Below are 23,442 nucleotides of genomic sequence, written 5' to 3'. Positions count from 1 at the left end.
CATTAGCAAAGCTCCTCATTAGCGAGACGCCTCATTAGTGAGACTCCTCATTAGCGAGACTCCTCAGTAGTGACGCTCCTCATTAGCGAGACTCCTCATTAGCGAAATTCCTCATTAGCGAGTCTCATTAGTGAATCTCCTCATTAGCAAGACTCCTCATTAGCGAAACTCCTCATTAGTGTGTCTCCTCATTGGCGGGTCTCCTCATTAGCGAGTCTTCTCATTAGCGAGTCTCCTCATTAGCGAGTCTCCTCATTAGCGAGTCTCCTCATTAGTGAGACTCCTCATTAGCGAGACTTCTCATTAGCGAGACTCCGCATTAGTGAGTCTCCTCATTAGCGAGACTCATTAGTGAGACTCCTCATTAGCGAGACACCTCATTAGTGTGTCTCCTTGTTAGTGAGACTCCTCGTTAGTGAGATTCCTCATTAGTGAGGCTCCTCATTAGTGAGACTCCTCATTAGTGGGACTCCTCATTAGCGGGACTTCTCATTAGTGAGGCTCCTAATTAGCGAAACTCCTTATTAGTGGGTCTCCTCATTAGGGAGACTCCTCATTAGTGAGACCTCACATTAGTGAGACTCCTCGTTAGTGAGGCTCCTCATTAGCGAGACTCCTCGTTAATGAGGCTCCACATTAGTGACACTCCTCGTTAGTGAGACTCATTAGCGAGACTCCTCTTTAGTGAGACTCCTCATTAGTGGGACTCAGCATTAGCGAGACTCCTCATTAGCGAGACTCCTCTTTAGCGAGATTCCTCATTAGTGAGACTCCTCTTTAGTGAGACTCCTCATTAGTGAGATTCCTCATTAGCGAGATTCCTCATTAGCGTGACTCCTCATTAGTGAGACTCCTCAATAGTGAGTCTCCTCATTAGTGAGAATCCTCATTAGCGAGACTCCTCATTAGTGAATCTCCTCATAAGCCGGACTCCTCATTAGTGAGTCTCCTCATTAACGAGACTTCTCATTAGTGAGACTCCTCATTAGAGAGTCTCCTCATTAGTGAGACTCCTCATTAGCGACTCTCCTCATTAGTGAGACTCCTCATTAGTGAGACTCCTCATTAGTGATTCTCCTCATAAACAAAACTCCTCATTAGCAAGACTCCTCATTAGCAAAACTCCTCATTAGTAAGTCTCCTCATTAGTGAGACTCCTCATTAGTGAGTCTCCTCTTTAGCGAAACTCATTAGTGAGTCTCCTCATTAGGGAGACTCCTCATTAGCGAAACTCCTCATTAGATAGACTCTTCATTAGCGAAACACCTCATTAGAGAGTCTCCTCATTAGCGAGACTCCTCATTAACTAGTCTCCTCATTAGCGAGTCTCCTCATTAGTGAGTCTCCTCATTATCAAGACTCCTCATTAGTGTGTCTCCTCATTGATGGGTCTCCTCATTAGCAAGTCTTCTCATTAGTGAGTCTCCTCATTAGTGAGACTCCTCATTAGCGAGTCTCCTCATTAGTGAGACTCCTCATTAGCGAGTCTCCTCATTAGTGAGACTCCTCATTAGCGAGACTTCTCATTAGCGAAATTCTGCATTCGTGAGTCTCATTAGCGAAACTCCTTATTAGTGGGACTCCTCATTAGTGAGACTCCTCATTAACAAAACTCCTCATTAGTGAGACTCCTCATTAGCGAGTCTCCTCATTAGTGAGTCTCCTCATTAGGGAGACTCCTCATTAGCGAAACTCCTCATTAGCGAGTCTCCTCTTTAGGGAGACTCCTCATTAGGGAGTCTCCTCGTTAGTGAGACTCCACATTAGGGAGACTCTTCATTAGCGAAACTCCTCATTAGTGAGACTCCTCATTAGTGAGTCTCCTCATTAGCGAGTCTCCTCATTAGCGAGACTCCTCATTAGAGAGTCTCATTAGTGAGACTCCTCATTAACAAAACTCCTCATTAGTGAGACTCCTCATTAGCGAGTCTCCTCATTAGGGAGACTCCTCATTAGCGAAACTCCTCGGCCTAGAAATTGAGTTGACGCCGCGCCAGGGCTTTAGCGCCGGCGCTAATTCCCTTGCGCGCGCCAAAAATTCAGTAGCGCCGCGCCCAGACGGCTGCCGGCGCTACTGGCGGGCGTGAGTGCCTCCCAATGGGCGCTGAGTGCCGCATTGCGGCGCTAATCCGGCGCTGCGGCACCCGATGCGGTGCGGCAGGCTGGGGAAGTGCAGGCCTCCTCCTCCCGTTAAGGAGGCGCTGCCTTCACCCGATCGCTGGCCGTTTGATTTTTTCAAAAATGAGCCCGGCACCTCGGACAAGTGCCGGGCTTGCAGGCCAGACGCATCTTTTCCGCGGGGGGGAGGGTGGAGGAGTCCGGGGAGGGAGGTGCGGGCAGGCGGCCGGCGGGAAAGCGGCCGGCCGCCGCGCGACCTTAATGCGCCGGCGCTAACTTGTGTAAGACTCGGTTGCCAGAGTCTTAGTTGCGGCTGCCACGGGCGAGGCGGCCGCAACTGAATTTCGGCGTTCGGGCGCGTTGCCACGGCAACCGGGACGCTGCGCACACCGATGACGTCATCGGTGCCGGCGCAGCGCAACCGGCTAACGCCGATGGCAGCGCCGAAGTGAATTTCAGAAACGGCTATCATTGCGGCGCTAGGCCCTCTAGCGCCGCAAAATGGGCGCTAACCCTACTGAATTTTCAGCCCCTCATTAGCGAGTCTCCTCATTAGGGAGACTCCTCATTAGCGAGACTCATTAGTGAGTCTCCTCATTAGCAAAACTCCTCATTAGCGCGACGTCTCATTAGTGAGTCTCCTCATTAACAAGACTTCTCATTAGTGAATCTCCTCATTAGCCGGACTGCTCATTACTGAGTCTCCTCATTAGCGAGACTCCTCATTAGTGTGTCTCCTCGTTAGTGAGACTCCTCATTAGCGCGACGTCTCATTAGTGAGTCTCCTCATTAACAAGACTTCTCATTAGTGAATCTCCTCATTAGCCGGACTGCTCATTACTGACTCTCCTCATTAGCGAGACTCCTCATTAGTGTGTCTCCTCGTTAGTGAGACTCCTCGTTAGTGAGATTCCTCATTAGTGAGTCTCCTCATTAGCGAGACACCTCATTAGTAGGACTCCTCATTAGTGAGACTCCTCGTTAGCAAGACTCCTCATTAGGGAGACCCCTCATTAGCGAAACTCCTCATTAGCGAGTCTCCTCATTAGGGAGTCTCCTCATTAGTGAGACTCCTCATTAGCGAGTCTCCTCATTAGGGAGACTCCTCATTAGGGAGACTCCTCATTAGGGAGACTCCTCATTAGCGGGACTCCTCATTAGAGAGACCCCTCATTAGCGAGACTCCTCATTAGTGAGTCTCCTCATTAGCAAAACTCCTCATTAGCGCGACGCCTCATTAGTGAGTCTCCTCATTAACAAGACTTCTCATTAGTGAATCTCCTCATTAGCCAGACTCCTCATTAGTGAGTCTCCTCATTAACGAGACTCCTCATTAGCAAGTCTCCTCATTAGTGAGTCTCCTCATTAGGGAGACTCCTCATTAGCAAAACTCCTCATTAGCGAGACTCCTCATTAGGGAGACTCCTCATTAGGGAGACTCCTCATTAACAAAACTCCTCATTAGTGAGACTCCTCATTAGCGAGTCTCCTCATTAGGGAGACTCCTTATTAGCGAAACTCCTCATTAGCGAGTCTCCTCATTAGGGAGACTCCTCATTAGCGGGACTCCTCATTAGAGAGTCTCATTAGTGAGACTCCTTATTAGTGAGACTCCTCATTAGCGAGTCTCCTCATTAGGGAGACTCCTCATTAGCGGGACTCCTCATTAGAGAGTCTCATTAGTGAGACTCCTCATTAACAAAACTCCTCATTAGTGAGACTCCTCATTAGCGAGTCTCCTCATTAGTGAGACTCCTCATTAGCGAGTCTCCTCATTAGGGAGACTCCTCATTAGCAAAACTCTTCGTTAGTGAGACTCCTCATTAGCGAGACTCCTCATTAGTGAGTCTCCTCATTAACAAGACTTCTCATTAGTGAATCTCCTCGTTAGTGAGACTCTTCGTTAGTGAGACTCCTCATTAGCGAGACTCCTCATTAGTGAGTCTCCTCATTAACAAGACTTCTCATTAGTGAATCTCCTCGTTAGTGAGACTCCTCGTTAGTGAGATTCCTCATTAGTGAGACTCATTAGTGAGTCTCCTCATTAGTGGGACTCCTCATTAGCGGGACTCCTCATAGCGGGACTCCTCATAGCGGGACTCCTCATTAGTGAGACTCCTCGTTCGTGAGTCTCATTAGCAAGACTCTTCATTAGCGAAACTCCTTGTTAGTGAGATCTGTCATTAGCGAGATGCCTCGTTAGCGAGACTCATTAGTGGTAGTCATCATTAGCAAGACTCATCGTTAGCAAGACACCTCATTAGCAAGACTCCTCATTAGCGAGACTTCTCATTAGCGAGACTCCTTGTTAACGGGATCTGACATTAGCGAGACTCCTCGTTAGTGAGACTTCTCATTAGCCGGACTCCTCATTAGTGAGACTCCTTATTAGTGAGTCTCCTCATTAGCAAGACACCTCATTAGTGAGTCTCCTCATTAGCGAGACACCTCATTAGTATGACTCCTCATTAGTGAGACTCCTCGTTAGCAAGACTCCTCATTAGGGAGACCCCTCATTAGCGAAACTCCTCATTAGCGAGTCTCCTCATTAGGGAGTCTCCTCATTAGTGAGACTCCTCATTAGCGAGTCTCCTCATTAGGGAGACTCCTCATTAGCGGGACTCCTCATTAGCGGGACTCCTCATTAGCGGGACTCCTCATTAGAGAGACCCCTCATTAGCGAGACTCCTCATTAGTGAGTCTCCTCATTAGCAAAACTCCTCATTAGCGCGACGCCTCATTAGTGAGTCTCCTCATTAACAAGACTTCTCATTAGTGAATCTCATTAGCCAGACTCCTCATTAGTGAGTCTCCTCATTAACGAGACTCCTCATTAGCAAGTCTCCTCATTAGTGAGTCTCCTCATTAGGGAGACTCCTCATTAGCAAAACTCCTCATTAGCGAGACTCCTCATTAGGGAGACTCATTAGGGAGACTCCTCATTAACAAAACTCCTCATTAGTGAGACTCCTCATTAGCGAAACTCCTCATTAGCGAGTCTCCTCATTAGGGAGACTCCTCATTAGCGGGACTCCTCATTAGAGAGTCTCATTAGTGAGACTCCTCATTAACAAAACTCCTCATTAGTGAGACTCCTCATTAGCGAGTCTCCTCATTAGTGAGACTCCTCATTAGCGAGTCTCCTCATTAGGGAGACTCCTCATTAACAAAACTCCTCATTAGTGAGACTCCTCATTAGCGGGACTCCTCATTAGAGAGTCTCATTAGTGAGACTCCTCATTAGCGAGTCTCCTCATTAGGGAGACTCCTCATTAGCGGGACTCCTCATTAGAGAGTCTCATTAGTGAGACTCCTCATTAACAAAACTCCTCATTAGTGAGACTCCTCATTAGCGAGTCTCCTCATTAGTGAAACTCCTCATTAGCGAGTCTCCTCATTAGGGAGACTCCTCATTAGCGAAACTCTTCGTTAGTGAGACTCCTCATTAGCGAGACTCCTCATTAGTGAGTCTCCTCATTAACAAGACTTCTCATTAGTGAATCTCCTCGTTAGTGAGACTCCTCGTTAGTGAGATTCCTCATTAGTGAGACTCATTAGTGAGTCTCCTCATTAGCGGGACTCCTCATTAGCGGGACTCCTCATTAGCGAGACTCCTCGTTCGTGAGTCTCATTAGCAAGACTCCTCATTAGTGAGTCTCCTCATTAGCTGGACTCCTCATTATGAGTCTCCTCATTAGCAAGACTCCTCATAAGCGAAATACTTCGTTAGTGATAATCCTCATTAGGGAGACTCCTGATTAGCGAGACTCCTCGTTAACATGAATCATCAGTAGCGAGACCTATCAATAGTGAGATTCCTCATTAGCGAGACTCCTCGTTAGCGAGACTCCTCGTTAGTGAGACTCCTCGTTAGCGAGATTCCTTGTTAGCGAGACTCATTAGCAAAACTCATTAGCGAAACTCCTAATTAGCAAGACTCCTCATTAGAGAGACTCATCATTAGCGAGACTCCACATTAGCGAGATTCCTGGTTAACAAGATTCATCATTAGCGAGACTCCTCGTTAGTGAGATTCATCATTAGTGAGACTCCTCGTTAGCGAGACACCTCATTAGTGAGTCTCATTAGCAAAACTCTTCATTAGCGAAACTCCTTGTTAGTGAGATCTGTCATTAGCGAGATGCCTCGTTAGCGAGACTCATTAGTGGTAGTCATCATTAGCAAGACTCATCGTTAGCAAGACACCTCATTAGCAAGACTACTCATTAGCGAGACTTCTCATTAGCGAGACTCCTTGTTAACGGGATCTGACATTAGCGAGACTCCTCGTTAGTGAGACTTCTCATTAGCCGGACTCCTCATTAGTGAGACTCCTTATTAGTGAGTCTCCTCATTAGCAAGACACCTCATTAGTGAGTCTCCTCATTAGCGAGACACCTCATTAGTAGGACTCCTCATTAGTGAGACTCCTCGTTAGCAAGACTCCTCATTAGGGAGACCCCTCATTAGCGAAACTCCTCATTAGCGAGTCTCCTCATTAGGGAGTCTCCTCATTAGTGAGACTCCTCATTAGCGAGTCTCCTCATTAGGGAGACTCCTCATTAGGGAGACTCCTCATTAGGGAGACTCCTCATTAGCGGGACTCCTCATTAGCGGGACTCCTCATTAGCGGGACTCCTCATTAGAGAGACCCCTCATTAGCGAGACTCCTCATTAGTGAGTCTCCTCATTAGCAAAACTCCTCATTAGCGCGACGCCTCATTAGTGAGTCTCCTCATTAACAAGACTTCTCATTAGTGAATCTCATTAGCCAGACTCCTCATTAGTGAGTCTCCTCATTAACGAGACTCCTCATTAGCAAGTCTCCTCATTAGTGAGTCTCCTCATTAGGGAGACTCCTCATTAGCAAAACTCCTCATTAGCGAGACTCCTCATTAGGGAGACTCATTAGGGAGACTCCTCATTAACAAAACTCCTCATTAGTGAGACTCCTCATTAGCGAAACTCCTCATTAGCGAGTCTCCTCATTAGGGAGACTCCTCATTAGCGGGACTCCTCATTAGAGAGTCTCATTAGTGAGACTCCTCATTAACAAAACTCCTCATTAGTGAGACTCCTCATTAGCGAGTCTCCTCATTAGTGAGACTCCTCATTAGCGAGTCTCCTCATTAGGGAGACTCCTCATTAACAAAACTCCTCATTAGTGAGACTCCTCATTAGCGGGACTCCTCATTAGAGAGTCTCATTAGTGAGACTCCTCATTAGCGAGTCTCCTCATTAGGGAGACTCCTCATTAGCGGGACTCCTCATTAGAGAGTCTCATTAGTGAGACTCCTCATTAACAAAACTCCTCATTAGTGAGACTCCTCATTAGCGAGTCTCCTCATTAGTGAGACTCCTCATTAGCGAGTCTCCTCATTAGGGAGACTCCTCATTAGCGAAACTCTTCGTTAGTGAGACTCCTCATTAGCGAGACTCCTCATTAGTGAGTCTCCTCATTAACAAGACTTCTCATTAGTGAATCTCCTCGTTAGTGAGACTCCTCGTTAGTGAGATTCCTCATTAGTGAGACTCATTAGTGAGTCTCCTCATTAGCGGGACTCCTCATTAGCGGGACTCCTCATTAGCGGGACTCCTCATTAGCGAGACTCCTCGTTCGTGAGTCTCATTAGCAAGACTCCTCATTAGTGAGTCTCCTCATTAGCTGGACTCCTCATTATGAGTCTCCTCATTAGCAAGACTCCTCATAAGCGAAATACTTCGTTAGTGATAATCCTCATTAGGGAGACTCCTGATTAGCGAGACTCCTCGTTAACATGAATCATCAGTAGCGAGACCTATCAATAGTGAGATTCCTCATTAGCGAGACTCCTCGTTAGCGAGACTCCTCGTTAGTGAGACTCCTCGTTAGCGAGATTCCTTGTTAGCGAGACTCATTAGCAAAACTCATTAGCGAAACTCCTAATTAGCAAGACTCCTCATTAGAGAGACTCATCATTAGCGAGACTCCACATTAGCGAGATTCCTGGTTAACAAGATTCATCATTAGCGAGACTCCTCGTTAGTGAGATTCATCATTAGTGAGACTCCTCGTTAGCGAGACACCTCATTAGTGAGTCTCATTAGCAAAACTCTTCATTAGCGAAACTCCTTGTTAGCGAGATCTGTCATTAGCGAGATGCCTCGTTAGCGAGACTCATTAGTGGTAGTCATCATTAGCAAGACTCATCGTTAGCAAGACACCTCATTAGCAAGACTCCTCATTAGCGAGACTTCTCATTAGCGAGACTCCTTGTTAACGGGATCTGACATTAGCGAGACTCCTCGTTAGTGAGACTTCTCATTAGCCGGACTCCTCATTAGTGAGACTCCTTATTAGTGAGTCTCCTCATTAGCAAGACACCTCATTAGTGAGTCTCCTCATTAGCAAGACTCTTGATTAGCGAGACTCCTCATAAGCGAAATTCTTCATTAGCAAGACACCTCATTAGCAAATTTCTTGCTAGTGATATTCCTCATTAGGGAGACTCCTCATTAGTGAGACTCCTCGTTAGCTAGACTCCTCATTAGGAAGACTCATGATTAGCAAGACTCATTAGAGAGACTTCACATTAGTGGGAATCCTCATTAGAGAGACTCCTCATTAGCGGGAATCCTCGTTAGAGAGATTCCTCATTAGCGGGAATCCTCATTAGAGAGGCTCCTCATTAGCGAGACTCCACATTAGCGAGCTTCCTCATTAGCGAGAATCCTCATTAGGGAGGCTCCTCGTTAGTGAGATTCACCATTACCGAGATTCCTAGTTAGCGAGATGCCTTGTTATCTAGTCTCCTCCTTAGCGAGACTTCTCGTTAGTGAGATATCCTCATTAACAGGACTCATCGTTTGGGAGTCTCCTGGTCAGAGGGACACCTCACCAACACGTCACAGCGAGATCAATCTTGGATTCTCATTTAACCCTCTGCACTTGAGGACCTCCTCCCTGGCACTCTGTAATTCTTCAGACTTCATTAAGGCCCAATTGTTACTTGGCGTGGGCATCGAGCAGGCACGGAACCGAGGCGAACCCCAAACTCCTCTGAGTTCAACAGCGGGAGGCTCGGGCAATTTTCACTCCCAGACCTAGTTGGCATGACCTCGGTCAGATGCCCACCTGACGAGGTAGCCGGCTGGCGAGCGGCATCGCAGTGTCAGGCAACATTCCTCCTGGAATCACAAGGAAAGTAAAAAAATTTTTTTTTAAACTTACCTGTTTATGCCGCTTCTGGCATCAGCTCCTCTTCCCGCTGTCCACATCTGAGTAGGAAAGCCACAACGGCTTCACCACACAGGCCACAGCTTACAATAGCAGTCGGGCCCGGATTACTTCATCGGGGCCGATCTGCATATTGACAGAAGGACCCCGCTGGGTTACATTTGCAGACTGCAGGATATGGATGCAATGCAACGCAAAAGGGGATGAAAAATGTTTGTGTTTTCTTAGTGTCTGATTGGAACAAGGAAATTGCTGGACAAGAAAAGACCAAGCTCTCTCTAGTTCTCCTTCTACCATCCTGGTAGTTACATGATACCAAAATAATGGAGTTGTTGTAAAAACAGAAAATGCTGGGAATACTCAGCAGGCCAGTGCAGCATCTGTGGAGAGAGAAACAGAGTTAATGTTTCAGGTCAATGACCTGTTGTCAGAACTGGAAAAAGTTAGAGATGTTGCAGATTTTTAAGCAAGAGCAGGGGCAGGGAAAGGGGGAGGGGAGGAAAGAACAAAGGGAAGGTCTGTAATAGGCTGGAAAGCAGGAGAGATTAAAAGTCAAAAGGTATGATTGTGCAAAGCAAAAGGAGATGGTAATGGGACAAGTAAAGGAACAAAAAATGGGTCTAGAAGAGGTGTAAATGGGAATGGCAGAATTATCAACAGCGACCACCGGAAAGAATAGGGGCAGAGGTTATGATCTGAAATTGTTGAACTTGATGTTGAGTCCAGGAGGCTGTAACGTGCCTAATCGAAAGATGAGGTGCTGTTCCTCGAGCTCACGTTGAGCTTCATTGGAACAGTGTAAGAGGCCGAGGACCAAGAGGTCAGAGTGGAAGTGGAGCGGAGAATTAAAGTGACAGGTGACCGGAAGCTTGGGGTCACGCTTGCAGACTGAACGGAGGTTTTCCGCAAAGTGGTCACCCAATCTGCGTTTGGTCTCCCCAATGTAGAAGAGACTGCATCGTGAGCAGTGAATACAGTACACTAAATTGAAAGAAGTACAAGTAAATCGCTATTTCACCTGGAAGGGGTGTTTGGGGCCCTGGATGGTGGGAAGGGAGGAGGTAAAAGGGCAGGTCTTACATTTCCTGTGCTTGCATGGGAAGGTGCCTTGGGAAGGGGAGGGGGTGTTGGAGTGATTGAAGAGTGGACCAGGGTGTTGCAGAGGGAGCGGTCCTTTCAGAATGCTGAAAGTGGAGGGGAGGGGAAGATGTGTTTGGTGGTGGGATCACACTGAAGGTGGCGAAAATGGCAGAGGATGATCTGTTGAATATGGAGACTGGTGGCGTGAAAGGTGAGGACAAGGGGAACATGATCAATGTTCTGGGAGGGAGGGGAAGGGGTGAGAGCAGAAGTGCGGGAAATGGAACGGACACGGTCAAGGGCCGTGTCAACCATGGTAGAGGGGAATCCTCAGTTGAGGGAAAAGGAAGACATATCGGAAGCACTAGTATGGAAGGTGGCATCGTCAGAACAGATGCGACAGATATGGAGAAACAGGGAGAATGGTATAGAGTCCTTATAGGAAGCGAGATGGGAGGAAGTGTAGTCTCGGTAGCTGTGGGAGTCAGTGGGCTTGTAGTGGATGTTTGTCGATAGCCTATCCCCAGAGATGGAGACAGAGAAGTCGAGGAAGGGAAGGGAAGAGTCGGAGATGGACCATGTGAAGGTGAAGGAAGGGTGGAAATTGGAAGCAAAGTGAATGATGCAGTCATCAATGTACCAGAAAAAGAGGTGAGGGAGGGGACCTGAGTAGGACTGGAACAAAGAATGTTCCACATATCCCACGAAAAGACAGGCATAGCTAGGACCCATGCAGGTTCCCATAGCAACACCTTTTATTTGGAGGAAATGAGTGGAGTCAAAGGAGAAGTTGTTCAATGTGAGAACAAGTTCAGCCAGGCGGAGGAGAGTGGTGGTGGATGGGGACTGGTTGGGCCTCTATTCAAGAAAGAAGCGGAGCGCCCTCAGGCCGTCCTGGTGGGGGATAGAGGTGTAGAGGGATTGGACGTCCATGGTGAAAAGGAGATGGTTGGGGCCAGGAAACTGGAAACTGTTAAAGTGGCGGAGGGTGTCAGAAGAGTCGCGGATGTAGGTGGGAAGAGACTGGACAAGGGGAGAAAAAATAGAGTTGAGATAGGAAGAGATAAGTTCCGTGGGGCAAGAATAGGCTGAAACGATGGGTCTACCAGGGCAGTCCAGTTTGTGGATCTTGGGAAGGAGGTAGAAGCGGGCTGTGCGGGGCTGGGGGGCTATGAGGTTGTTGACTAATTATGACAATCAATCTCTATCAATTATTCTGCAACAGAGATGAGGAAACCCCAGTGGTGGAGTGCGTTAAGAACCATAGCTCCAAAGTCACCTGTTGCTCCCAAGCAAGCTACACTTACCATGGTGACTTCAGGTAGATTTGTCACCCATTGACTAATAATGGCCCACATCATCAATCAGAAAATCGAGTTTCAATGAATATTTGAAGTGCCAATGACAGCTACAGATGCTGAAGGGAAGGGATTCACTTATTAGCAAGGTGCAGTCATGACATTATTGTGATGTTTTATTGGCTGGGTGCCTGGGCCTTGGACAGTCTCATGCCTACTTTATGTGCTAGTAGCAGCTGACTGTAGAGGGAGGGGGTCTTCACTTCTCTCTCGGGTGAGCAGATGGTACTTAGGACACATTGAGGCAGTCAGAAATAGCTCGAGTGCACTGTGGTTTTAGCTGAATGTTCTTCAATGGGAATGAGCTGATTAACAAGGCAATTTCATCTACACGATGGTGTCCTGTTTAATAATAAGGATCCATATTGTTAATTTCGTGATCCAGCACTTGGAATGGGGAGGCTGGATCCGTAGGGAGCACAGGCCGGATGTCGAACTACAACATTGTAGCCCTGATTCTCTGAACTGCGCTCCCTGCAAGCACATTGTGGGATCACAGAGTTAATCATTTTTAAAAGTTAAATTTATTGTCAACAACTTGTTAACAGATTTCAAAAGTAGCATTCACCAAAGGGACTGGGTAGTAAGGAATTTTAGCAACCATTATCTCAAATCCAACCTGGACTGATGTAAGTCTCCTCTCTCTTTCTCTATCTCTCTTTCTATCTCTCCCTCTCTTTCTCTCTCACTTTCTCTGTTTCCATCTGTCTGTCTCTCTCTCTCCCTGTGTCTCTCCCTTTCTCTCACACTTCACCTCGCTCTCTCTCTCTCTTTAGTGCAGTACTGAGGGAGTGCTGCACTGTCCGAGGTGCCGTTTTTCGGATGAGACGTTAAATTGAGGCCCCGTCTGCTCTCTCAGGTGAATATAAAAGATCCCATGGCACTATTTCGAAACCGAGCAGGGTAGTGCTAGCCAATATTTACACAACAACAACAACTTGTATTTATATAACACCTTTAATGTATTAAAATGCCCCAAGACACTTCACAGGAGTATTATAAGACAAAAAGTTTGACACCGAGCCACATAAGGACAAATTGGGGCAGGTGACCAAAAGCTTGGTCAAAGAGGTAGGTTTTAAGGAGCGTCTTAAAGGTGGAAAGAGAGGTAGAGAGGCGGAGAGGTTTAGGGAGGGAATTCCAGAGCTTGGGGCCTAGGCAACAGAAGGCACAGCCACCAATGGTTGAGCGATTATGATCAGGGATGCTCAAGAGGGCAGAATTAGAGGAGTGCAGATATCTCGGGGGGTTGTGGGGCTGGAGGAGATTACAGAGATAGGGAGGGGTGAGGCTGGATCCATGGAGGGATTTGAAAACAAGGATGAGAATTTTGAAATCGAGGCGCTGCTTAACTGGGAGCCAATGTAGGTCAGCGAGCACAGGGGTGATGGGTGAACGGGACTTGGTGTGAGTTAGAACACGGGCAGCCGAGTTTTGGATGAGCTCAAGTTAACGTAGGGTAGAACGTGGGAGGCCAGCCAGGAATAGTCAAGCCTAGAGGTAACAAAGGCATAGATGAGGGTTTCAGCAGTGGATGAGCTGAGGCAAGGGCCTCAACCAACCCTCAACCAACATCACTAAAACAGATTATCTGGTCACTATCACATTGCTGTTTCTGGGACCTAGCTGTACGCAAATTGGCTGCCCCGTTTCCTACATCACAACAGTGACTACACTTCAAAAGTACTTCATTGGCTGTAAAGCACTTTGAGCGTCCTGAGGTTGTGAAAGGCACTATGTAAATGCAAGTCTTTCTTTTTTTTTCTCTGTCTCTCATTTCATCTCTCTCTGTCCCTCCCCCTCTCCCTCTCTCATTTACGTGAAATGAGTTTGTGCAGCATCAACCCAGTCACTTTTAAAGACAACACACTAAAAAAGAGGCTTGTGTGCTCCAATACTGAACAGATGGTAAACTGAGGTTAGAGGGAATTTTACTCCACACCTGCCCATGCTATACCTGACCTGGGAGTACTTGATGCACAGGACTCTCAATTCCAGTCCCACAAACTTTACTTCCTGTTGGCATGATATTTGGTCACACTTTCATGTCAACATGTCCCATTGTAAATTGCTATGTCAACTGTCACGGTGTAGTTGCGCGCTCAGGTCACTAGGTGCCACTGTGGGGCAAGTTTCTCTGTCCCAACTCTGCCACCATCGTGCATATAAGAAAACTACCATTAAACAAGTGACCGTGAGATATTAATTAGCTTTTCTTTAAATTGTACACTTAAGTGATATTATTATTATTTGCAGGAAGGATTGGGGAATTGAGAACTTTGTCTCACCAACTCTGCTTCATAACATGAAGGAAAAAGATATCAGAAAGGCCATTAACTATCATCTGAAGAACAACCATAGCTTGATTGCACCAGGGCAAAAGGTAATTCTTTATAACTGAATATCCAGAGGCAAAAATTACTCTCTTGTGTCAGTCGTGGCTTAGTTGGTAGCACGCTCATCTCTGAGTCAGAATGTTGTGGGTTTAAGTCCCACTCCAGAAACTTGAGCACAAAAATCTAGGCTGACACTCCAGTGCAGTACTGAGGGAATGCTGAATTGTCCGAGGTGCCACCTGTCAGATGAGATGCTAAACCGAGGCCCCGTCTGCCCTCTCAGGTGGATCCCAAGGTATTATTTTGAAGAAGAGCAGGGGAGTTCTCCCCGGTGCCCTGGCCAATATTTATCCCTCAATCAACAACACAAAAAAAAAAATTGATTATCTGATCATTATCAAATTGCTGTTTCTGGGACCTTGCTGTGTGCAAATTGGCTGCCGAGTTTCCTACATTACAACAGTGACTACACTTCAAAAGTACTTAATTGGCTGTAAAGTGCTTTGGGATGTCCTGAGGTTGTGAAAGGCGTTATATAAAAGCAAGTCTTATTTTCTTTCTCTTTGCTAATTAGCTGAATAATAAGTCAGTGTGAATTTAAAATTGGGTTTCTGGCTTCATATTTGTGCTATCATTAACTTTAGCAAATGGAGGAAAATAATTCCCTCCCCACTGAGTTCTTATCTTGCACATTTTCAATCCCTAAAGTTTTGTTTAACAATTGCCTATGGTGGTTAGATTCCTGAGGCATTGGGACCGGTTCTGGGGAAGGTAGGACCTTTAGAAGCCGAACGGGTTGCTCCTCAACAGAGCCAGGACCACTATCCTCACAGGGAGGTTTGCTTGTGCTGTTGGGGAGGGTTTAAACTAGCTTGGCAGGGGGATGGGAACCTGAGCATAGATTCAAAAAGGAGAGAAGCAAAGCTGGAAATGGAAGGCAGTAAATTGGTAAGTGAGTTTGGAAGGCAGAGGAAACAAAGGCTAGAAAATAGACAACAAAGGGGTTTGGCAGTGCTTAAAGGTATATACTTCAATGCAAGGAGTCTGGTGAATAAGGCAGATGAGCTGAGGGCACAGATAGACACATGGAAGTATGATATCATAGCTATTACTATTGAAATAAGGGCAGGAATGGCAGCTGAACATTCCTGTTTACAGGGTTTTCAGACGAGATAGAGAAGGGGATAAAAAAAGGAGGTGGGGTCGCAATATTGGTTAGAGAAACAATTACAGCTGTGAGGAGGGATGATATATCAGAAGGATCATCAAATGAGGCCATCTGGGTTGAAATGAAGAACAAAAAATGGGCAATTACACTGCTGGGAATGTACTTTAGACCCCCAAATAGTCAGAGGGAGATAGAAGAGCAAATATGTAGGCAAATTTTTGAGAAGTGCAAAAACAATAGGACAGTGATGGTAGGGGATTTCAACTATCCTAATATTAACTGGGATAGAATTCGTGTAAAAGGTATAGAGGGCGCAGAATTCTTAAAATACATTCAAGAGAACTTTTTTAGCTTGTATGTAGCAAACCCAACAAGGGAGGGGGCGGTTAAGAACATAAGAAATAGGAGCAGGAGTAGGCCAATCGGCCCCTCGAGCCTGCTCCGCCATTCAATAAGATCATGGCTGATCTGATCCTAACCGCCAATCCACTATCACAGAACCATCTCCTGAATCTAACAGAATTAGACACACGAAATAGGAGCAGGATCAGGCTACACGGCCCCTGGGCCCGCTCCGCTACCCACAGGGCCATGACCGATCCGAACCTAGACTCATGTCCAAATTCCTGCCCGCTCCCGGTAACCCTTAATTCCCTTTACTTCTAGGAAACTGTCTATTTCTGTTTTAAATTTATGTAATGATGTAGCTTCTACAGCTTTTTGGGGCAGCATATTCCATGGACCTACCACCCTCTGAGTGAAGTAGTTCCTCCTCATCTCAGTTTTGAAAGAGCAGCCCCTTATTCTAAGACTATGCCCCCTAGTTCTAGTTTCACCCATCATCGGGAACATCTTCCCCGCATCCACCCGATCCAACCCCTTCACAATCTTATATGTTTCAATAAGATCGCCTCTCATTCTTCTGAACTCCAATGAGTAGAGTCCCAATCTACTCAACCTCTCCTCATATGTCCATCCCCTCATCCCTGGGATTAACCGAGTGAACCTTCTTTGTACTGACTGGAGAGCAAGTATGTCCTTTCTTAAGTATGGACACCAAAACTGTACGCAGTATTCCAGGTGCGGTCTCACCAATACCTTGTACAACTGAAGCAATACGTCCCTATTTTTATATTCTATCCCCCTAGCAATGAAAGCCAACATTCCATTGGCCTTCTTAACCACTTGCTGCACCTGCATACTAACCTTTTGAGTTTCGTGCACCAGGACCCCCAGATCCCTTTGTACTTCAGTACTTTCCAGTTTCTTGCCATTAAGATAATAACTTGCTCTACGATTTTTCCTGCCAAAGTGCATAACCTCACACTTTCCAGTATTGTATTCCATCTGCCAAATCTCTGCCCACTTACTTAGCCTGTCTATGTCCCTTTGCAGGTTTTTTATGTCCTCCTCACTCACTACTTTCCCTCCCATCTTAGTATCATCTGCAAACTTTGATATGTTACACTCGGTCCCCTCCTCCAAATCGTTAATATAGATTGTAAAGAGTTGGGGACCCAGCACTGACCCCTGCGGAACACCACTAGTTACTGATTGCCAGTCTGAGAATGAACCATTTATCCCAACTCTCTGCCTTCTGTTAGATAGCCAATCCTCTATCCATGCCAGAATATTACCCCCAATCCCGTGATTTTTTATCTTAAGCAATAATCTTTTGTGTGGCACCTTGTCAAATGCCTTTTGGAAGTCTAAATACACTACGTCCACTGGTTCCCCTTTATCCACCCTATACGTTACTTCCTCAAAGAACTCCAGCAAATTTGTCAAACATGACTTCCCCTTCATAAAACCATGCTGACTTTGTCCTATTAAATTATGATTATCCAAATGTCCTGTTACTGTCTCCTTAATAATGGACTCCAAAATGTTACCTACCACAGATGTTAGGCTAACCGGTCTATAGTTTCCAGCCTTCTGTCTACTGCCCTTTTTAAATAAGGGTGTTACATTTGCAGTTTTCCAGTCTGCCGGGACCTTTGCCGAGTCCAGGGAGTTTTGGAAAATTATTACCAATGCATCCACAATCCCTACCGCCACTTCCCTCAAGACCCTAGGATGTAAGCCATCAGGTCCAGGTGATTTATCCGCCTTGAGTCCCATTATTTTACCGAGTACCACTTCCTTAGTGATTTTGATCGTGTTTAGCTCCTCCCCCCCTTTAGCCCCCTGTTTGTCCAGTGTTGGGATATTCTTAGTGTCTTCTACTGTAAAGACTGATGTAAAATATTCATTCAGTGTTTTTTCCATCTCCATATTTCCCACCATTAATTTCCCGGTCTCATCCTCTAAGGGACCAACATTTACTTTAGCCACCCTTTTTCTTTTTATATAACTATAAAAACTCTTACTATCTGTTTTTATATTTTTTGCTAATTTACTTTCATAATCTATCTTCCCTTTCTTAATCAATCGTTTTGTTATTTTTTGCTGTCTTTTAAAGTTTTCCCAATCCTCTATCCTCCCACTAGTTTTGGCTACCTTATATGCCCTTGTTTTTAGTCGAATACTATCCTTAATTTCTTTACTTAGCCACGGATGGCTGTCTTTTCTTTTACACCCTTTTCTTCTCAGTGGAATATATATTTTTTGGAAGTTGTAAAATAACTCCTTAAATGTACACCACTGATCATGTATCGTCTTACCCTTTAATCTATTTTCCCAATCCACTCTACTCAATTCCGCTCTCATACCTTCTGGTTCTGGAATTAGTTTTAGGGAATGAAGCTGGGCAGGTGGAAGGAGTATCAGTGGGAGAGCATTTTGGTGGTAGTGATCATAATTCAGTTAGAGTCAACATAGTTATGGAAAAGGACAAAGATAGACCAGGAGTAAAAGTTCTCGATTGGGGAAAGGCCAATTTTACTAAGCTGAGATGTGATTTAGCAAAAGTGGACTGGGAACAGCTACTTGAAGGTAAATCAGTGTCAGAGCAGTGGGAGGCATTCAGGGAGGAGATAATGGCCTAGAAATTCAGTAAGGCGCTGCCAGCTTTACGGCCAGTTACCGCCCAAAGAGGGCTTCTGCGCCAATAGAGGAGTTTGCGCTGATATTCAGCGCAGCGGTAATGGCGGCGGTAGCCGTTAGCGCTGCGCCGGCACCGATGACGTCATCGGTGTGCGCAGTGCCCCGGTTCCGCCCCGATACCGGCCCGACCCCCATATTTAGTTGCGGCCACCTCTTCCGCAGCGGCCGCAAACAGCGATCAGAAAACGGGGCCGTACTGTAGCCTTAGTGGGGCGCTTTAAGGTGGAGGTGCGGCCGGCCGCTTTTTCGGCGGCCGCCTGCCCGCACCTCCTTCCCCGGCCGCCTCCACCCACCCCCCCGCGGCATTGCCGGCTGCTTTCCGCGAACCCGGCACTTCTCCGTGGTGCCGGGCTCATTTGCCGGCACTATCCAGCGGCGATCTCCCCGTTGCAGGCATCTCCCCCTTAAGAGAAGGAGGAGACCTGCAGTACCGCAGCGGGTGGTGCAGTGGCGCCTAGAGCGCTGAAATTCAGTTTCAGCGCCCCAAGCGGGGGCGGGCACACCCTGGAATAGCGCCCGGTTCCGACTTGGGGCGCAAAAACTGAATATCTGACGGGCGCAACTGGCTCCGCGCTCAGCGCTAACTTTTGGGCGCACGCCAGCTGGCGGGCCCAAAGTGAATTTCTAGGCCAATGAGTGTTCAGAGCAAATATGTTCCCACAAAGAAAAAGGGTGGGACTCCCAAATCTAGAGCCCCCTGGATGTCATGGATAGGTTAAGGCAAATTGTTGGAAAAAATTCTGAGGGACAGTATTAATCGTCTTTTAGAAAGTTTAATCAAGGACAGTCAGCATGGATTTGTTAAGGGAAGGTTGTGTCTGACTAATTGATTGAATTTTTTGAGGAGGTAACAAGGAGGGTTGATGAGGGTAGTGCATTTGATGTAGTCTACATGGATTTTAGCGAAGCTTTTGACAAGGTCCAACATGGCAGACTGGTCAGAAAAGTAAAAGCCTATGGGATCCAAGGGAAAGTGGCAAGTTGGATCCAAAACTGGCTCAGTGGCAGGAAGCAAAGGGTAATGGTCGACGGATGTTTTTGTGACTGGAAAACTGTTTCCAGTGGGGTTCCACAGGCTCAGTACTAGGTCCCTTGTTTTTGTGGTATACATCAATGATTTAGACTTCAATGTAGGGGTCATGTATAAGAATTTTGCAGATGATACAAAAATTGGCCGTATGGTTGCTAGTGAGGAAGAAAGCTGTAGACAGCAGGAAGATACCAATGGACTGGTCAGATGGGCAGAAAAGTGGCAAATGGAATTCAATCCAGAGAAGTGTAAGGTAATGCATTTGGGGAGGGCTAACAAGGCAAGGGAATACACAATAAATGGTAGAATACTGAAAAGTGTAGAGGAACAGAGGGACCTTGGAGTGCATGACCATAGATTCCCTGAAGGTAGCAGGACAGGTAGATAAGGTGGTTAAGAAAGCATACGGAATACTTTCCTTTATTAGCTGAGGCATAGAATATAAGAGATGGGAGGTTATGCTTGAACTGTATAAAACACTAGTTAGGCCACAGCTGGAGTACTGCCCACAGTTCTGGTCACCACATTACAGGAAAGATGTGATTGCACTAGAGAGGGTACAGAGGAGATTTACAAGGATGTTGCCAGGATTGGACAATTTTAGCTATGAGGAAAGATTGGATAGGCTGGCGTTGTTTCCTTTGGAACAGAGGAGGCTGAGGGGAGACTTGATTGAGGTGTATAAAATTATGAGGGGCCTAGATAGAGTGGATAAGAAGGTCCTATTTCCCCTAGCAGAGAGGTCAATAACCAGGGGCATAGGTTTAAAGTAATTGGTAGAAGGATTAGAGGGGAGTCGAGGAGAACTTTTTCACCCAGAGGGTGGTGGGGGTCTGGAACTCGCTGCCTGAAATGGTGGTAGAGGCAGAAACCCTCATCACATTTAAAAAGTACTTGGATATGCACTTGAAGTGCAGCAACCTACAAGACCACAGACCAAGAGCTGGAAAGTGGGATTAGCTGGATAGCTCTTTTTCGGCCGACACGACACGATGGTCAAATAGCCTCCTTCTATGCTGTAAATTTCTATGATTTCTATGATACTTGCCTATTGCAGTTGTCATCACAATGATGAATTGCTTTAGACAGTCTGCTCTATACACGGGGTTCACAGTTGGAGTTTGTAGTCTGTTTACATACATTGCAATAGTTGCTGCATTTCAAAATAAGTCAGGAGTGTGATGGAATACTCTCCACTTGCCTGGATGAATACAGCTGCAACAATGCTCAAGAACAACATCCAGGACAACATGCAAGTCGTTCTTTCTGTAATAAAAGTGCCTTTTGCTGTCCCACTGATAGACCCATTAAAGTTAAACTAAACAACAATTAAATTTGTGTCGTATGTGGAAAGGGCAAATTTTTTGTCCTATGAATCACGTCTGCAAAGTGTGAACGCAGACAGCGGCCTCTTCCTTTGGATTGTGCAAAATCTCGGCCCACCAGCTCCTTCTGCAGAATTAAACGTGATAAAACATGGCTGTCTATCTCTTGGGCTGCTGCTAAGTCTTTGTGCCAGCTCTGAGGAGTAGTTAAGATCTGCCCTAATCTCCATTAGCCTTGATCCGTGTGTACTGTGACTTTAGGGCCAATTTTAATAAGAGAAAAAAATAATTAAGAAACAGATTGCTGTTGCTGTCAGGACCAGAGTTCAGCCAAGCTCAGGGTAGATTGGACCAGCTACTGATTTCAACAAGTAGGAGAAATGGCTACTTACCTTGATGTATGCTCCACATAACCATTTCTTCCATTCTTTGAAAAGGTGGGCACAAAGCCAGGTCAATTGAACTTTATATGACTGCAATTTAATGCAGAGCAGGGTTAATTATTGAAAGTATGCAAGCACACTAGTTTTATGCACAAGGGAAGATATTTCCCTCCATGCTTTAATGTAATTGAAAAAGCAGAAGTGTGCAACATCAGTGGAAAGTGTGAGAAGACTGTTCATCCACCTTTAGCATGGGCCTAAGGTTTCCTTGCCCTCCAAGAATGGGTTACCGAGCATCAGTGAAACATTCATTAGTTGCTTGTTAAAGCCTCATTAACTTCATTAATGATGAATCTGTGCCCCATTCTACAGCTGCACAGTCAGATCGACAGGTCAGGATTTCACTCCAGGTCAGACCTGAAGATGTGAATTATCAAAGAGGAGATAGCTTAAAAAATTTTCTCTTCTCAGTTTTCTCCCCTCCCATCTTCTGAAGGTGTTCACTCATTCCTAGGGTATGGTTTTACAGCCGCTGGTCATTCCTTGGTACCTTGTCCAAGTGGCCATTACTCATGTGTGAACCCTGGCAATGAGTGACTGCCGGTTATTCAACTGCAGGGGCATCACAGCCGAGCCAAATCCTACCCTCACCTGGAATCCAGCAGGAGTTACTGGGCAGTGATCAGGAGATCTGATTTTCTACTCCTTAACCCAGGGTCACTGAGGCCTGTTGCAAAGAAAGAAAGACTGCATTTATATATCGCCTTTCACTCAGGATGTCCCAAGGTGCTTTACAGCTATTGAAGTACTTTGAAATGTGGTCACTGTTGTAATGTAGGAAACACAGCAGCCAATTTACACACAGCAAGCTCCCATAAACAGCAATGAGATAAATGACCAGAATGTCTTTTTTGGATGTTGGCTGAGAAGTAAATATTAGCCAGGACACCAGGAGAACTTCCTTGCTCTTCTTTCAATAGTGCCATGGGATCTTTTATGGGCCTCGATTTAACACCTCATCCGAAAGACATAAGAACATAAGAATTGGGAGCAGGAGTAGGCCATACAGCCCGTCGAGCCTACTCTGCCATTCAATAAGATCATGGCTGATCTTCGACCTCAACTCCACTTTCCCGCCTGATTTCCATTTCCCTTGATTCCCCGAGAGTCCAAAAATCTATCTATCTTAGCCTTGAATATACTCAACGATTCAGCATCCGCAGCCCTTTGGGGTAGAGAATTCCAAAGATTCACAACCCTCTGAGTGAAGAAATTCCTCCTCATCTCAGTCTTAAATGGCCGCCCCCTTATCCTGAGATTATGCCCTCTAGTTCTAGGCTCTCCAGCCAGGGGAAACAACCTCTCAGAATCTTATATGTTTCAATCACCTCTCATTCTTCTAAACTCCAGAGAGTATAGACCCAATCTACTCAATCTCTTCTCATAGGAGAACCCTCTCAACCCAAGGATCAATCTAGTGAACCTTCATTGCACTGCCTCCAAGGCAAGTATAATCCTTCCTTAGATAAGGAGACCAAAACTGTGCACAGTACTCCAGGTGTGGTCTCACCAAGGCCCTGTACAATTGTAGAAAAATTCCTTATTCTTGTACTCCAACCCCCTTGCAATAAAGGCCAACATGCCATTTGCTTTCCTAATTGCTTGCTGTACCTGCATGGTCACTCTGTGTTTCCTGTATGAGGATGCCTAAATCTCCCTGAACACCAAATTTAATAGTTTCTCACCATTTAAAATATATTCTGTTTTTCTATTCTTCCTACCAAAGTGAATAACCTCACGTTTCCCCACATTATACTCCATCTGCCACCTTATTGCCCACTCACTTAACCTGTCTATATCCCTTTGCAGACTCTTTGTGTCCTCCTCACTTTCCCTCCGCACTGTTGGCACCACTGACAGTGCAGCACTCCCTCAGTACTGCACTGGAGTGTCAGCCTGGAACACGTGCTCAAGTCTCTGGAGTGGGCCTTGAATCCACAACCTTCTAACTCAGAGGCACGAGTGCTACCACTGAGCTACAGCTGTGTAGCCCACCTATTGCCACTGTACTGAGATCCGTTAGCTCAGCACAGACCAAGCTATGACACTGGTTTGCAAGGCTCAGCTACTCACTGGATAAACCCACTGTGGTAAACCACTTTTATCGTTCACTATCGTTACACTGTGGTTATCACTGTTATATCGTTACACTATGGTTATCACTGTTCACACTGTTGTATCACTACACGAGGTCGCCTCTTGTCACGCTGTTCTACCTGGGCTGACCACTGCTGACTCCGCCCATGGCTCCACCTACCTGCCCAGGTATAAAGGTGGTCGACTGGCTGGTATTCCTCCTTGTTGGATCCGATCACCCACGAGG

General features: G+C 46.1%; 1 protein-coding gene across 7 annotated transcripts in view; it reads left to right on the top strand.

Moving 5' to 3' along the window:
• The window catches only part of frmpd1a (FERM and PDZ domain containing 1a), a 294,153-nt gene that overhangs the window by 223,561 nt on the left and 47,150 nt on the right, over positions 1–23,442 (top strand). For all 7 annotated transcript variants that reach the window (XM_085983574.1, XM_085983599.1, XM_085983605.1 and 4 more), the window contains one exon: positions 14,029–14,155. In XM_085983574.1, the coding sequence (XP_085839700.1) occupies positions 14,029–14,155 (127 nt within the window). The remainder of the gene's footprint in view (positions 1–14,028; positions 14,156–23,442) is intronic.

Source organism: Somniosus microcephalus, chromosome 1, assembly GCF_052327205.1.
Source record: "Somniosus microcephalus isolate GS21.2 chromosome 1, FLI_Smic_1.0, whole genome shotgun sequence".
Taxonomy (NCBI): domain Eukaryota; kingdom Metazoa; phylum Chordata; class Chondrichthyes; order Squaliformes; family Somniosidae; genus Somniosus; species Somniosus microcephalus.
The sequence above is the reverse complement of the archived record's forward strand: the minus strand, read 5'-3'. Positions and strand labels throughout refer to the sequence as shown.